The sequence below is a fragment of the Dromiciops gliroides genome, chromosome 6 (genome assembly GCF_019393635.1).
Source record: "Dromiciops gliroides isolate mDroGli1 chromosome 6, mDroGli1.pri, whole genome shotgun sequence".
NCBI lineage: Eukaryota > Metazoa > Chordata > Mammalia > Microbiotheria > Microbiotheriidae > Dromiciops > Dromiciops gliroides.
In genome coordinates this window covers 209929575-209946812 of record NC_057866.1, presented here as the reverse complement: position 1 = coordinate 209946812, position 17238 = coordinate 209929575, and the positions used below count along the sequence as shown (strand labels likewise).

Here is a 17238-nt window from a genome sequence, read left to right as displayed (position 1 = left end):
GATGAGAGCAAAATTTAGGAAATGACTTGGAGAAAAGAAATCCACTGACAGAGATGAGATAAAAACTTGAAGGAAATCATCCCAGGCATCACTGGGGGGGACTCAAAGCTTGAGCTGTCCTTCCCACATAACAGTAAAAAGAACTGTTTACATATCCAGCAGGCCTTGACAGCAAAACATCACACAGAAATGCCACTGTGGGGTACGAATCTCAATCTTTTGTCGGGGAGTTGTTTTTGGATAGGGGATAAGGACTGGAGGCCTTTGGATCCCTTTCCTGTATTTCTACTTAGTTAAAATATTATTCTAATGAAGAAGAGTTGAATTCATGTTAGTAGGGACCAAATGATTGGGTTTAGCAAGCTAGGTTAAAAGCAAGTAAAGTTGAAGGACTGTATTTATAAAGATAATTAACTCCCAACAAGCCAAGGTTGCAGTAAGTGGGTGTGTGTTTGTATAGTATCTCTAACCTTTGAGCCTAAAACCTCCAAGAAAGCATGTACTGGATTTTCATGGGCTCTGTAAAAGTGATAATATTTGATAATAACATTTTAAACACAGAATAGAATAATAAAACCCCCACTCTGGAATAACAGAAAAGAAACAGAAGTTTAGAGACAGAAGAGAAGCAAGAGAGCAGTTAGCCCAAGCCCTCATTGAACAAATAAGGCGAAATGACTAGGTTCATAAAGCTAATTAGGGGGAGCTAGGACTAGAACCCAGGTCTCCTGTTTGTCAGGCCAGTGAATTTCTAGTATAGCATGCCAAAGAATGTATCATCTGTCATATTCAATTGATGAACCCACCCGTGCAAATTCAAGTATGTGAATTATTCTTCTAGTCGTGGCATTGGGTCTACACTGAATGACTGACTCAGTTACACTGGCCCCTTGTGTTCAGCAAGGGCAGGATATGGACTGAACTTGTGATTTCATTGGCTTACGGAACTCCTGCGTGAAGAAACTCCTTTTACCGATGCAGACCAGCACCTTCTCTGCACCTCAGAGAGGTACCTAGGACAGAGTGAGGTCAAATGACTGACTCAGGTCAACACAGTCAGTATAGCTCACAGGTAGTCCCAGGTCTTCTTGGCTTCAAGCCAAGTTCAGTCTCTCTTAAGGTGCTAGCTACATAATTGGCTTGAGAAAGTAGATCCAGGTAGTTTTTCTTTATGCAAAACTCACTCCCTGTACATGTATTAAATATATACAGGGTATAAGAGGGCCCAGGGTTTGGAGGCTGAAAACTTGGGTTACAATTACCTGGAAAAACTGCTTCCCTGTCCTAGGCCTCCATTTCTTCATCTTACAGATGAGCAGATGGGCTTAGACCATAGGGTCATCAGTTTTGAACTTGGAAAAGCCTTAGAGATCATATAGGACCTCCTAAATGCCTGCCAGGTCTGAATCTAGGATTCTACTATCTAGTCCAGAAATGTCACACATGGGCCACGTGTAGCCCACAAGACTCCTGAGTGTGGCCTCAACCAGAGTAAATGGTAATTAACAAAATTAATAAATATAATAAAACCTAGATAATGTTAGTACTGCATGTGATTTTCTAAGTCAAGATATCCCATAAGGGATTCCGTCCAACACCAAACCCTGTGGGTTTATAATTCTGGAAGGGCTTTCTTCTAATTAAATTGAAATAAGGAAACATTTGTGGTATGCTTACTGAAAAACTTAATTAATATGGTTTTTAAATAGATAAAGGAAAAGAGGAAACCAGGACTGTGTTCACCTCCAATGTCAACTAGTATGGCTATATAACTGACTACATGAGAAAACAATTGTTAAGATGCTTTTGAGAGCAACCTTACCCATCTCCTTCTCCCCCTCTCCCCATTTCAATGTGTCACTAGCTGATGTGGAAGCTTCTTTAAAACCAGAGCTTTAAGAACGGAATTCTTTATTTCCTTTAAAACTAAAATACTTGTTTCTCAGTGTACAGAACTATCTTCAGGGGGACCCGCTGAACTTAGGTCACATGTTTTCAAGCTCTCAAACGAAGACATTGATGGATCCACTGGAAGTATGAGCAGATTGAGAGCTCTGTCAGAATCCCTTTGCCTGTCATTGCAGGCCCCCAAACAAATCAATTGACACTTTGACCTTTTCAACAGCAAACTACTTAGAAATTGAAACTACAGCACCATCTTTACCAGTCTCCCTGGGAAAGAAACCAACCAACAGGAGAGGAGGGGAAAAGGGAAGGGAATAAGTATTTTTATTGAACCTACTATGAGCCAGGCACCGTGTTAAGCACTTTACAAATATTATTTCATTTGATCCTCACAACAACCCTGGGAGGTTGTATAGCTGAGGAAATTGAAGGAGACAGCGTTTAAGTAAGTGACTTGTCCAGGATAACACAACTATTAAGTAGCTGAGGCTGGATTTGAACTCGAGCCTTCCTGACCTAGAGTCCTAGTGCTCTACCATTAGGCTCCATTAACAGTGCCAGATTAACAACATTCATTCATTCATTCAGCAAACATTAATTAATCACTTACTAAGTAGAACACACTGTGAAATGCTGAGGTGTTGTCATAGTCAGCTAGCTAATATGCTTTTTCATATCCTCAGCATTTTCATTTTCTCAGCTCTCAGGAAATTGGCTCGTTACATATCAGAATCAATATGTCTCCATTGGGCGTAGGCCTCTTGTGTAATGTAAGGACTGCTTGAGGATATATTTATGTCTGTGGTCCACAAAGAGGGACAGAGAGAAGAAAAGGTTCATAAGACATCATCATGTCTGCTTCTTCAACAGAAATGGGGGAAGCCAGGCAATGCTGCCTTTGCGGCCAAAGAAGAAATGTGGACGACCTTGAGTCAGTCTGGAGCCTCAGAATGTCTATGCCAATCCATTCTATGCCAATCCTTACCAATCTAAAGGATATTTGCATTCAAAACCACCTGAAAGTGAAATACATAAAAATTGAGACACACAAAAATCAAGACCAGTAAAAGTTGCACCTTCTGGCTCTGGGGTCCTTCTCCCTCATCCGAGGCCCCATCTTCCTGCTGGTCATAAGCAGGACCGCCCATAAGTCGAATTCTCTTCTCACACTGTTTCTTTGCCACAGTCAGCTGGTTAATATACCTTTTCATATTCCTGGCTCTCAGGAGGTCAGCTTTCATCGCAGCAGCCTCTTTGCCTGTTAGTGGAACAACAGACAGAGTCCAATTAAGGGAGACAAACTGCAGAGCATGCCAGCTCAGACCCATATAAGTGCACTGACTCGGCATTTCAGAACCGCATCCTCAACTAATGTGAATTCATCCGACAAGGCAATCTGATACTTCAAGGATCTAATATCGACTGAAATGGATGCTCATTTTATATCAGAACCCCTCTGAGCCTTACTAGGCAGTGTTCAGCAATTACTGTGGATAAAAGTAGTTCTCTCGTAGTGGTATTTTTACAATTACGAGCCTCTCTGAATTTGGATGCACTGATCCTCTGACATCAGACTAAGAATATACTTCAAGATCTTTATTCCAAGGAAGCAAAAGTCTTCCTAAAATACTATTTTCCCTTTTGTTGTTGCTTTTTTGTTGTTTATTCTTTCTTGAGTTTTTTTTTCCTTTTGTACTGATTCTTCTCTTACTACATGAATAATGTGGAAATATGTTTAATATGATTGTAATGTATAACCTATATAAGATTGCTTGCTGCCTTTGGGAAGGGGGGGAGTGTAGGGAAGGTGGGAGAAAAATTTGGAACTTAAAAAATATCTTTACGTGAAAATAATTTTTTACAAATAAAATAAAAATAAATTTTTAAAAAGTCTTGCTAAAATGCCAACTCTGAAATACTTTCCTTGGGTGCTGAAACAATGAGCTTTGACTCCCTGGAAGTAAGTGGCCGGCTCTAAGCTGCAGCTTTAATTCTTTTTGGTGAAACGATCAGATTGATTCCGTGGTATTTTTTTTTTAATTGAGCCTATTTGCAGTTAATTGATTCTGTCCTGTTACTGCCCAAATCATGGTTCTTTGTCTCTGAATGTAGTTCACAAATTCAGCTGGTCTGTTATGAGTTAAGTTTAGAAATCCAGTTCTTTTGCTAATCACTGTTCTATTCTTGCTTTAAGGAAATCTGTTATCTTTGAAAGATGCAGGTGGACACCAGGGAATCTGCTCCCCATCTATACAACATCAAGCTATCCTTCAAGGATGTCTGGTTTGTTATCTGGACAAGTCTGGCCCACTATCTCTGACCTTGCTGGTGGGCTCGAACGATGAGTATTTCTTAGTCACAGGAGCAAAGGAAGAGATTGTTGCTAGTCCCTCATTATTTCCAACCAATAATATTATCCCCCAAGCCTTAGTTCTATTGTTGTTGTTGTTGTTGTTGAGTCATTTCAGTCACGTCCAACTCTTCATGACCCTATTTGGAGTTTTCTTGGCAAAGATACTGGAGTGCTTTGCCATTTCCTTCTCCAGCTTGTTTTACAGATGAGGAAACTAAGGCAAACAGGGTTCAGTGAGTTGCCCAGGGTGACACAAATAGTAAATGTTTGAGGCCTGATTTAAACTCATGAACATGAGTCTTCCTAACTCCGTGCCTGGAACTCTATCCACTGGACCACTTAGCTGCCCTCAGCTCTGAAGCCAATCACATTGATTTTTGCCATTACATAGAGCTCTCTTAATCAATCAAAACTTATTCCCTGCCTATGAAGTCCTATTCTTTGTTCTGTAAGCCAAAAAACTACATAAGAAAAGTCCCCCCTTGGTCAGGGTCTTGGCTTTGCTGAGGAAGCTGAGATCCCATTTATTGGTAAATTTGAGAACTTTGTGCCTCAGTCTATCTTATTTTAACTGTTACACTGGTATACATAATATTCAGAACACATCCTTCACATATATTCAGAACACATCCTTGAGACTTCTGGGGGGATCAATCCCGGGAAAAACAGTACACAGTATTTTAATTCACCGTTAAACAACATTATTAAGTACCTCTTATGTATAAAGCACTATGCTTGGGAGCAGCTAGGTGGCACAGTGGATAGAGCACTGGCCCTGGATTCAGAAGGACCTGAGTTCAAATCTGGCCTCAGACACTTAACACTTACTAGCTGTGTGACCCTGGGCAAGTCACTTAACCCCAATTGCCTCACCAAAAAAAAAGAAAGAAAGCAAGAAAGCTGGGGAGGGGGCAGTTAGACGAGGCAACATTTCTGCTTTTAAGCAGTTAATAGTTTAGGAGGAGAAGATACAGATAGCTATAACAACAATAACAACAATAATTAATAATAGTTGCTAATATTTCATGCAGCACTTAAAGGTTTGCAAAGTGCTATATCTATATCTATATCTATATATCTATCTTTTGATATTTGATCCTCACTACAACCCTGTGAGATTTTGTTGTTCAGTCATTTTCAGTTGTGTTCAACTTTTCATGACCTTATTTGGGATTTTCTTGGCAAAGATAGTTTGCCATTTCCTTCTCCAGGTCGTTTTACAGATGAGGAAACTGAGGCAAACAGGGTTCAGTGAGTTGCTCAGGGTCACACAGCTAGAAAGTGTCTGAGATCAGATTTGAACTCAAGTCCTCCTGATTCCTGAGCTAGTGCTCTATGCACTGCATCACCTAGCTTCCCTGAAGCACTCTCTCTGACCTCCTCATTAATTTCTCAACTTTTAGAATATTTGGCTGACAGACACTGATGTTTGTCAAACACAGGGACCTGAGCATTGGTCTATCCACGCAGAAGCATCTGTTACTAGAGATCATTGGAGGAATGGTACTCACAAGTTAGTTTCCTCTCCTCAAAAAGCTCAAATTCTATTTCATGGATGACACTCAGGCCAAGTTAAATCTCACAAAACATAAACACCCTAGGCTTCCATTTCAAGCTCAGTGCCAAGCATTCCATGTGGCGAGCACGCAGACATTTCAATTCAGACCAACAGGGAGTATATGGCAGTGTGGTGGGGAAGGGCACCCATTTTCCATCACCCACATCCCTCTTTTCCCAAGGAAGGCTTAAGATCCCTTCTTTAAGAACAAAGACCAGAAGCAGCTTCATAAAAGGAGGAGGGGGGAAGGAAAGGAAAAGAAAAGACCCCACAACCCAGCTGCAGAGCTGAGGAGAATGTTCTCCTGTTGGAGGGGTTGAATGTGGAGGGCTCACGTGAATCTGCTCTGTTTGTTAATGAGCAATACAATGCCATTGTTAGGTCACAAAGCTTCTTGCTCTCCCCAAAGAGCGGCTTGTTGCTCAGACAATTCCATGTATTTTTGCCTTGGAAAATTAATCCCACGTTCGGCAATGAATGCCTACCATGGTGCCCTGCCCGCCCATATTTCTGACTAGTGAAAATCCTGGCAAATCCAGTGATCCCAATGAATACGCTGCTTTGTGACCTTAAAACCCATTCAGCTGAGAAATATCCACATGTCGAGAAGAGTGTCAGAGAACGTGTGCACAACCACACTTTACATTACATTATCACAGAGCTCAAACCCAATTCACTCTGCAGTTGTTCTATAGGGTCTTAAGGATTCAAGGTAAATGGGACCCATAGTAATGTGCATTGTGGAAATCCTTTTGAATGCAGAATGCTTAATCCGGCTTAGACAGGCAGGTCCGGTGGACAGTGAGCCAAGGGAATGACTTCCTAAAGCTGGTGTGAGGATAAAAATAAGGAGGGTGAAATAATCCAAAGAAATGACAAGGATCTTGACATATTTTCCCTTCACCTGATACAAGCTGGATTCTACTGAGGACAGATGTCAGAAAACAAGAGCAGCCTAGAGCAGAGGTGGAAGCCGGGATGACGGGAGGACCAGAGACCACCCAATCCATAAGAACTGACTGAAGGAATTGGGGAAAAGAAAAATGAGGGATAGTCGTAGTCGCTGTTCTCTAGTTTTTGGCAGTTGCTATCAAGTATGTGAAATGCTATTTTCAGAAATTGGACTTGTCCTGCCTAGCCCCCAAACAGAATGAGGGACAATGCATGGCTATTGGCATTTATGAAAAGACTTCTGAATAATCTGAGCTACCCAACAATGAAATACACAGCTTTGGAAGGGAGCGATTGCCTCTTAAGGGAAGGACTTTAAGAGAAGGTTGGAGAAGTATTTTGTTAGGGATAATGGGATCATAGATTTAGAGCTAGAATGGTCTTTCAAGGCCATTGAGTTCAACATCCCCTCTCATTTTACAAATGAGGAAACTGAGGCACAGAGAAGTTCATTGGGTTGACCCAGATCACACAGCTATTAAGACTCTGAAGTAGGATTTGAATCCAGGTCAGTACCCAATCCACTACATCACACTGATCAAGTCTGGGGGGCACTAGAGTCTCTGAGGTCAGTTAGACATCTGAAATTCTGATTTTGTCAGAAAAGGAAAATGGGGTGAATTGTAAAGAGACACATTCAGGTAAACTATTAGGAAAAGCTTTCTGACTGTAAAAATGTGGGAAGCAATAATAGGTTTAGGAAGGCCAGTGTAGAAGATCATTGAAGATTTTAAAGGACAGAATCAACATCCAGATAGTTGAGAGAGCAAAAATACAACCTTTATTTGAGGCAAGGGAAGATTATCTGACGATATAGGGAAGTGTTTTAAATATTTAAAAAAATACTAGAGGAATACTGTTGTGCTGTGAGAAATGATGAGCAGGCAGATTTCAGAGAAACCTGGAAGGACTTACATGAACTGATGCTGAGTGAGATGAGCAGAACCAGGAGAACATTGTACACAGTATCAACAACATTGCGTGTTGATCAACTGTGCTAGACTTGATTCTTCTCAGCAATGCAATGGTCCAAGAGAGTTCCAAAGGACTCATGATGGAAAATGCTTTCCAAATCCAGAAAAAAAGAACTGTGGAATCTAGATGCAGATTGAACCATACTATTCCTACTTTTTTTGTTTTTCTTTTTTGAGGTTTTTCCCTTTTTCTCTGATTCTTCTTGCACAGCATGACTAATGCAGAAATATGATTAATGTGATTGTACAAATATAACCTCTATCATATTGCTTGATGTCTTGGGGAGGGGGAGGGAGGGAGAGAAATTTGAAACTAGAAATCTTATGAAAACAAATGTTGAAAACTATCTCTACATGTAACTAGAAAATAATAAAATACTTTTATGATTAAAAATAAAAAATACTAGAGGGCAACTATCCATTTCTAGGGCAGCTAGGTGGCACCATGGACAGATAGATAACATGCCAAGTCTGAAGTCAGGAAGGCTCATCTTCATGAGTTCAAATCTGGCCTCAGACACTTACTAGCTGTCACTGAACCTTGTTTGCCTCAGTTCCTCATCTGTAAAATGACTGGGAGAAGGAAATGGCAAAACACTCCAATATCTTTGCAAAGAAAACCCAAAACAGTCACAAAGAGTTGGACACAACTGAAAACGTCTGAATGAAAACAATATCCATTTCTACTTTTACCATGACAACTACAGAGAAATAATGGATCAAAGAATATGAACAGCTTTTAAAAGAATGGCAGACCATAAAGAGTCAGATGAAAATGTTCTCCCAATCATGAAAAGAAAGAGGAAAGCACTTTAAACAATTCTGAGATTATACTTCATATCCTACAAACTGACAAAGATTGGGGATAAAATGGAAACAGTCCATATTGGAGGAGCTGTGGGCAGACAGGCATTCTAATAATTGCTGTAACAGCTGTGAATTAGTTGAACCATTCCAGTTATCAATTTGGAATCAGGCAAGAAAACGAACAAAACTGTTCATATCCTTTGACCATTAATCTCGTTAATGTATTACACATATTTCAAAGTGGTCAAAGGTAGAAACAAAATTTTAATATATACTAAAATACTCATAATATTGAGTAACATATACTCAAAATGTTCAATACTCTTTTTTTATGGTAGCCACAGATGAGAAACAAACTGGGAAAGGGTTGGGGGAAAAATATAGCATTGGCCTGTCATAGAATATTATTGTGCAACAAAAAAATGAGGAATATGAGGCATTCAGAGAAACATAAGAACATGTTTATGAACTAATGCAGAGTACCAATGCAGTTGTACCAAAAGATTAATATACACAATTGCTACAACAGGGTAAATGAATAAGAACTTGAAAAGAAAACTGAACTCACAGTAACCGGGGAAAAAGTAATAATTATATCAGAGAATGCAATGAAACACCCCTAGCTCCCTCTTCTTGGCATAGAAAACAGGGGACTAGCAGAATAGAATGTTCCATACATTGTCAGAAGCTGGCTTGGAGTCAGGTGCTTTAGCTAAACTGTTCTCCTTTGCTACAAGATAGGATTTAATTTAGGGGTGGGACAGGAAGGTACCCAGGCCAGCCATGTCTTTATTCCTCTCCAGGTTATATTATGGCTTTCTGTGCCCAAGAAACCTCTTCATCCCAGGAGATCACTCCAGCCCTGGAATTCACACATTAGGAGGACCCCCCGGCCCCTTTGGTCTCTGCCACTGGATGGATCCTAGCAGATCCTCCTTTGTAAAGTGCTTTGCAAACTAATGCATTATATAAATATTAATGATTATTAATAAAAACAAAAGATATCATTAAACCTTTTAAAAAACAGTTTACAGTAAAAAAAAAAAAAATACAGGCATGCCTCAGCAATATTGTGGGTTCTGTTCCAGAGGACAAGAAAGCAAATATCTCCATAAAGTGAGTCACACAAATTTTTTGGTTTCCCAGTGCACATAAAAGTTAGGTTTACACTATTCTGTAGTCTATTAAGTGTCTTTATAAACAATGTACACGGGGGCGGCTAGGTGGCGCAGTGGATAAAGCACCGGTCCTGGATTCAGGAGTACCTGAGTTCAAATCCGGCCTCAGACACTTGACACTTACTAGCTGTGTAACCCTGGGCAAGTCACTTAACCCCTATTGCCCTGCAAAAAAAAAAAAAAAAAAAAAAAAAACCAAAAAAACCCCAACAATGTACACATCTTAATTAAAAAAACTTTATTGCTAAAAAATGCTAACCCTCATCCAAACCTTCAGCAAGTTGTAATCTTTTTGTCTCCGTGTTAATGGCTGCTGACTGATCAGGGTGGTAGTTGCTGAAGGTTGGGGTGGCTGGGGCACTTTTTTAAAATAAGACATTAGGGAAGTTTGCCACATCCACTGACTCTTCTTTCCAGTTGAATACTCATTTAATTGGACTAATTTCAATATTGTTGTGTCTCAGGGAATAGGGAGGTGGGAGGAGAGGGAGACAGACAGGGGAATGAATGGTCAGTCAGTGGAAGAGTCAGAACACACACAAGATTAAGTGTACCGTCTTATATGGACACGGTTTGTGGCATCCCAAAACAATTACTCTATTAAAATCAAAGATCACTGATCAATAATAATAATAATAAAGTTTGAAATATTGTGAGAAATACCAAAATGTGGCACAGAGATACAATGGGAACACAGGCTGTTGGAAAAATGGCACCAATTGACTTGCCTGACACAGGGTTGTCACAAACCTTCAATTTGTAAAAAATGCCATATCTGTGAAGTACAATAAAATGAAGTGCAATAAAGTGAGATATCTTTGAATCAGAAATACGATATGAATTATCACAGGTAATCCAACTGAACTCTTATTGTATTTTATAGACTTAGAAAAAAATCAATAGAACTTTTTCTTCCTCTCACATCTACTCCATAGGATTCTAAGGATAAATCACATTTCGGGGATCTCCAATAGGAGAAATGAGACCCCTGGTCTGGTCTATCATGAAGCCCCTGGCCTCTTGTCCTTCCTCAACTTCCAATACCCTGAGAGGATTTGGGAGCCCGGTTTGAATTACAGAGGGAAGTACTAGAGCAGAGAGAGTTTGAAGCTGCCTGGCAAGCCTCCATCTCTATCCTGAAAGCCCTCCAGATGGATTTCAAGAGTCTAGGTTGGAAGCAGAGCAGCCCATTGAGAAATCTTACCCTTATACCTGAATCAACAGGGACAGAACTTAAGTACTTCCCCTAAATATGATGTCAGAACTTTTATACTAAACTCCCTCATTATAAGAGTTCCATGAATAGGTTATGTGTTTACTTAGGGACAACTTAAAAATCTGTTCTCAGAAACAGTCCTTGAATTTTTAAGATGAATGCCAGCAACAATCACCGGGGTTTACTGAAAATCATAAAGCTCTTCAAAGCTATTGACAACCATCTCTGAAAGCTGCCTCGGCACTAAATGTTACTTTTCAACTTGAGGTTGGCATGTTCTTTTAAGAGAGGAAATGGAATTCTTTTTATCAAGATAAATGCTTAAAATGCCCAAGTTATAAATTAGTCTTTTTTCTATTTCATATGAACAGAAAGCCAAATAATAAAGTTAAAGGCATGATTCCATGCCTTATCAGGAGCTAAACAGACATGTACAAATATGGGGAGGATGAAAGGAGTTTAGGAATAAATCATCCAATTTAGAATGAGACAGACAACCGCTCACAATGGAGGCTTTGTTTCCTTATGTGAAATATCACAAGTAACAGAGCGCTTCTATAACTTCTATCAAAGGGACCTCAAAAGGGAAACATTTTTCTTATACACATGTCCAAAAATACTATTCTCTCACCCCAAATAGCTGCAGTTTGAAAGGATTTGTATTGGTTTAGTGGAAAGTACACTGAACCTGTACATCACGTCAGTCAACCAACAAGCAGGTACAGTGGACAGAGCCCCAGGTCAGCAGTCAGGAAGTTGTTGTTGTTCGGTCTCTTCATAACCCCATTTGAGGTTCTGAACTCAAGAAGATGAATCTACATGACTCTAGACCCAGCACAGGAAGACCTAAATTCAAATCTGGCCTCAGACACTTACCAGTTTGTGTGACCCTGGGCAAGTCACTTCACCCTGTTTGTCTCAGTTTCCTAATCTGTAAAAGGAGCTGGAGAAGGAAATGGCAAACCACTGCAGGATCTTTGCCAAGAAAACCCCAGGGTCACACAGGATCAGACACAGATAAATGATTGAATAATGTGCGCCAGACACCATACTAGTGCTGGGCAAACAAAGAAAAAAAAATCAAACAGTCCCTGCTTTCAGGGAGATTACATTGTAACATGAGAAACAACATGTAGACAAGCACGTAAAACATAAATACAAGGCAATTGTTTGGTCAGAGTCCAAGGCCTCTCTCTTGAATAGAACATATGGGTCTGAGACTTCTTACTGTTACTTGCTAGTTCCGGGACCTTTAGCCAGTCAATGAGCTCTAGCTTCTTCTATTGTAAAATGGGAATAATCCCTGCAGTAGGTGTCATCCCATAGGGTTACTATGAGGAAAGTGACTTGAAGTCTGTAAAATACTCTATAAATGGAAAACTACTGCTATGACCTACCTCTTTGACTTCTATCACCAAGACCATGATGTCTATGGAAAGAATGCTAGATTTGGAATCAGAGGACTGATTTAGAATCTAGGCCATATGGAAACTTGGTCAGTTGATTTTATTTATTTATTTATTGACTTATTTGTTTCTTTGTTCATTCATTCATTCATTCATTTATTTATTTATTTTGCGGGGCAATGAGGGTTAAGTGACTTGCCCAGGGTCACACAGCTAGTAACTGTCAAGTGTCTGAGGTCAGATTTGAACTCAGGTCCTCCTGAATCCAGGGCTGGTGCTCTATCCACTGTGCCACTTAGCTGCCCCAGTCAATTGATTAAAAAAATTTTTTTTGAGGGTCAATGAGGGTTAAGTGACTTGCTCAGGGTCACACAGCTAGTAAGTGTCAAGTGTCTGAGGTCAGATTTGAACTCAGGTCCTCCTGAATCCAGGGCTGGTACTTTATCCACTGTGCCACCTAGCTGCCCCTGGTCAATTTATTTTTAACCTTGCTGGCCTCAGTTTGCTCCTCTGCAAAATGGGTAAGTTGGATAAGATGATTCCCTCAAGTGCCTTTTACTCTCTATCAATGATTCCAAGATTCATATGTCTTGAACATGGTTCATATAATATCTCCTTCTGAGAGATAGCATAGTGTAGTGAAAAGTATACAAGACTGTGTTTACATCTAAGGGACCTTGGGGAAGTTACTAAGCTTCACTATGCTTTGATATTTCAATGGTTCTTGGATCTCATACCCATGTGGGAATGTCCTCCACCAGTGTAGATACCAACCCATCCGTGCTTTCCCATATTGTGTGACTGTTGCCCTAATCCTCTAATAGACCCTCCAGAAGGGGGTTCACACAACATGTTAGAAAAGTTCATTTAAAACTCTAAAAAATGAAAGCTGTTGGGGCAGCTAGGTAGTACAGTGGTTAGGGCACCAGCCCTGCAGTCAGGAGGAACTGAGTTCAAATCCAGCCTCAGATAGCTATGTAACCCTGGGAAAGTCACTTAGATCGCCAAAGGCCCTTCTCTGACAAAAGAAAAGTTTAATAACTCATACTTAACAGTATCCACCCAAAAAAGATGAATGATGCCCCAGCTCTAGCTTAGACACTAGGCATTCTTCATCCAAGTCCAGTCAAGCACGAGTATGAGGCCAGCAAGGTTGATAAAAGGCCTAAAACATGCCAAGCACTGTGCTAAGTGCTAGGGACACAAATAAAGACAATGGGCAGTCCCTGCTCTCAAGGAGCCCACAGTTCAATGAGGGAGACAACATTACAATAACTATCTACAAAGCAGATACAGACAGGAAAAAATGGAGATAATCAACTGAGGCAAGGCACAAGAATGAAGGGGGTTTTCAAATATCTTCTTGTGGAAGGTAGGATTTTAGCTGAGTCTTAAAGGAAGCCATGGAAAGCGGTAGGGAGAGATGAGGAGGAAGACAATTCTAGGGTATGGGAATAGCAAGTGAAAATAGCTGGAGTCAGAAGTCAGAAGATGGATTGTCATGTGTAAGGTATAGCAAGAAGGGTAGTGCTACTGGATCACTCTGTGTGTGTGTGTTAGAGAGAGAGAAGTAGAATAGCAGGAAGAGGAGGAGGAAGAAGAGGAAGAAGATGATGATGATAATGACGGTGGTGGTGGTGATGACTAGAAAGGCAGAAGAGTCTACTTAATGAAAACAGAGGATTTTATATTTGGTCCATAAGGTGATAGGGAGCCACTGGAGATGACATGGTCAGATCTGGACTTTGTGTTGTTGTTTTTTTTGGGGGGGGGCAATGAGGGTTAAGTGACTTTCCTAGGGTCACACAGCTAGTAAGTGTCAAGTGTCTGAGGCTGGATTTGAACTCAGATTCTCCTGAATCTAGGGCTGGTGCATTATCTACTGCGCCACCTAGCTGCCCAACATCTGAACTTTTGGAAGAGTGATTTGATAGCCAAGTAGAGATTGGACTAGAATGGGAAGAGACCTGAGGCAGTGAGATGAAACAGAAGGTTATTATAATAATTCGGGTGGCCTGGACAAGGGTGGTCAAGGAAAATGTCAGAGAAGAGGAAGTGTCCTGGATGGTCTTGAACTGGATATCCTGTAGATATCTCAAGCTCAGGATACTGAAGATATTCAAAGTTAAATCCCTCCTCCTCAAACTCCTCCCTTCTTAATTTTCCTATTTCTGTCAAAGATACAACCATTCTACTCACTTAGGTTCAAAACCTATGTGTCATCCTTGGCTCCTCCTTCTCTTACATCCCCCATCCCATCCTGCCCTGATCTAAGCAGCTGCTAAATCCCGTCGCCTTCTATCTCTTCTGTAACATGGCCACCACAATTGTCCAGGTCACCTGGATTATTATAATAGCCTTCTGTTTGGTCTCACTGCCTCAGGCCTCTTCCCACTCTAGTCCAATCTTTACTTGGCTATCAAATCACTCTTCCAAAAGTTCAGATCTGACTATCATCTCCAGTGGCTCCCTATCACCTCCAGGATCAAATAGTCATAATCTGTTGCTAGGACCAATCATACCTGAAAGCCTTTCTAGCAAGGCAGAACCTGTCTGGGTTTGTACTTCCCAGTAAACGCTTCAGCAACCCAGGGTTACCACCATTCCACAAAAAGGCAATAGCATGTAGGTCTCAAGTTTCTTCAAATATAAAATGAGGGGGTTGAACCCCATGAGCTATATTTACTTCCAGTTCTAAGATTCTTCCCGAAGACAGTGTTTTCCAATGTCTATAATTCTGTGAGGTGCTGTTCACTTCAATAATATAGAATTAAATTATTTTAATGAGTATAATGGAATTCCAGGTAGTTCTTAAATTACAAATAGGTGGTATTTACAGAAATATTCATTTTTAAGTTGTACAATCAGCATTTGAAATTCTTTTTCTAAAGAAACAATATGATAAAATGATTGGTTTCCCAGGTTAATCTTATATAACTAACAATATGGCTAAAATCATGCCGGTGGCAGCCCTGAGTCCCCCTGTTCTTTTAGTTGCTCTCTGTCCTGAGTCTGAGGAGGGTGAGTGTACTCTTCACAGCTGCATCTGGTCAGTACACTTTTTTTTTTATGGTGGGGCAACGGGGGTTAAGTGACTTGCCCAGGGTCACGCAGCTAGTAAGTGTCAAGTGTCTGAGGCTGGATTTGAACTCAGGTCTTCCTGAATCCAGGGCTGGTACTTTATCCACTGCAACACCTAGCTGCCCTTAGCTAGTACACCCTTAGCCAAATGGTAGGGGTCAAGTTGGTCTGGGGCTGGAAGTAGCAACTAAAAAGACTGGCACAGACAGTCCCCAAAGGAATTCAAGGATTCAATTAAGCAAACAATGATTAAGGGACGATGGGATGAAGAATACAGTTCTTGGACTGGGAGAGATGTAAAGTTTGGACAAGACATGAATCCTTCCCTTATGAAGCTAAGAGTTCAGCAGCAGGCAGCTAGGTGGCGCAGTGGATAGAGCACTGGCCCTGAATTCAGGAGGACCTGAGTTCAAATCCGACCTCAGACACTTAACACTTACTAGCTGTGTGACCCTGGGAAAGTCACTTAACCCCAATTGCCTCACCAAAAAAAAAAAAAAAAAAAGGAGTTCAGCAGGACTGATTTGGTGCTGAGGAGAAGTCTTCTACATGTACAAAATTTTCACAACCAAAGTGCCTTCTTTGAGCATTACTGAGATGCTAAAGGATAGTGTAAATCACAGGGATCTTCAGAGGTCTAGATAGATCCATATTTGGGTAGTGTGATATTGAGGGAAAAGCATGGAAGACATCTGCTTTTGCTGGCACATAGTAGGTGCTTCACACTTATGCTTGAGCATGGGGATCATTTCATTCTTTGTATTTTTCCCCCCATGTCTAGGGATTTAAAACCAGGGAGGGATTCAAATTTTTCTTCAACTACTTGCTACTTGAGTGAACACTTCCTCCCATGGCGCCTTCAGTTTTTTTCATCTTTAAGCTGGCATAGACCATCTCTAAAGTCCCTCCCAGCTCTAAACCCTATGATATAATGACAGAGAAGACTGATTTAAAAAAACCAACAACAAACCCTGCAAGATGGAGATATCACAAGGTCCTTTAGTGCTCAGAGCCTACAAACTAGGAATAGAAAAAAATCACAACAAAGAAAGACATTGTGATGGCAAGAACTCAAAGGTCAATGTATTTATTGGGGTACTAGGCACTTAATAAATGTTGACTGATTGACTTGATTGCCTCGGTCTAGGAGCTACAGCTCTCTTGTTTGGAAGATGCAATTCCCAAACAGCTTGCTTGTACTCTGAGGAAAATGAAATTCAGCCACATGAGGTTTTTTGAAATAGAAAGAGAAAACCTGCCAACCCACACTACGGTCACGTTGCCATTTATGTTTTCTCGTATCCAATTGACTCAGATGGACTTTATGTTCTCTGCTGGGTTCAGTTAAATGAAGCTTTACCATGTGATTACCTTAACAGATTCCAAAAACACTCCACAACTCAGAACAGCATGAGAACATGCTTTGTAAAAGAGCTGAAATCTTGGGATTCTTAATGTCTCACTTCAGGACAGGTTTAGCATATGTTATGTCCCTGACCCTCTTTCAATCATATTGAAAACAAATATTACTGTTACAGCTACTATAAAATGCCAACTTATTCATAAAGACCATTCCTTAAATCTTGTATTTTTGTTTGTTTGGTTGGTTTTTGTTTTTTACAGGGCAATGAGGGTTAAGTGACTTGCCCAGGGTCACACAGCTACTCAAGTATCTGAGGCTGGATTTGAACTCAGATCCTCCAGGACCAGTGCTTTATCCACTGCACCACCTAGCTGCCCCCCATTCCTTAACTCTTCTTCCAATTCTGTGAGGTTGGGGTTGTGAAGTCACACTGCTGATAACCGAGA

General features: G+C 40.6%; 1 protein-coding gene across 3 annotated transcripts in view; it reads right to left on the bottom strand.

Annotated features, from left to right (window-relative positions):
- The window catches only part of SNX25 (sorting nexin 25), a 260886-nt gene that overhangs the window by 67417 nt on the left and 176231 nt on the right, over nucleotides 1-17238 (bottom strand). For all 3 annotated transcript variants that reach the window (XM_043972839.1, XM_043972837.1, XM_043972838.1), the window contains one exon: nucleotides 2982-3163. In XM_043972839.1, coding sequence (XP_043828774.1) covers nucleotides 2982-3163 — 182 coding nt within the window. The remainder of the gene's footprint in view (nucleotides 1-2981; nucleotides 3164-17238) is intronic.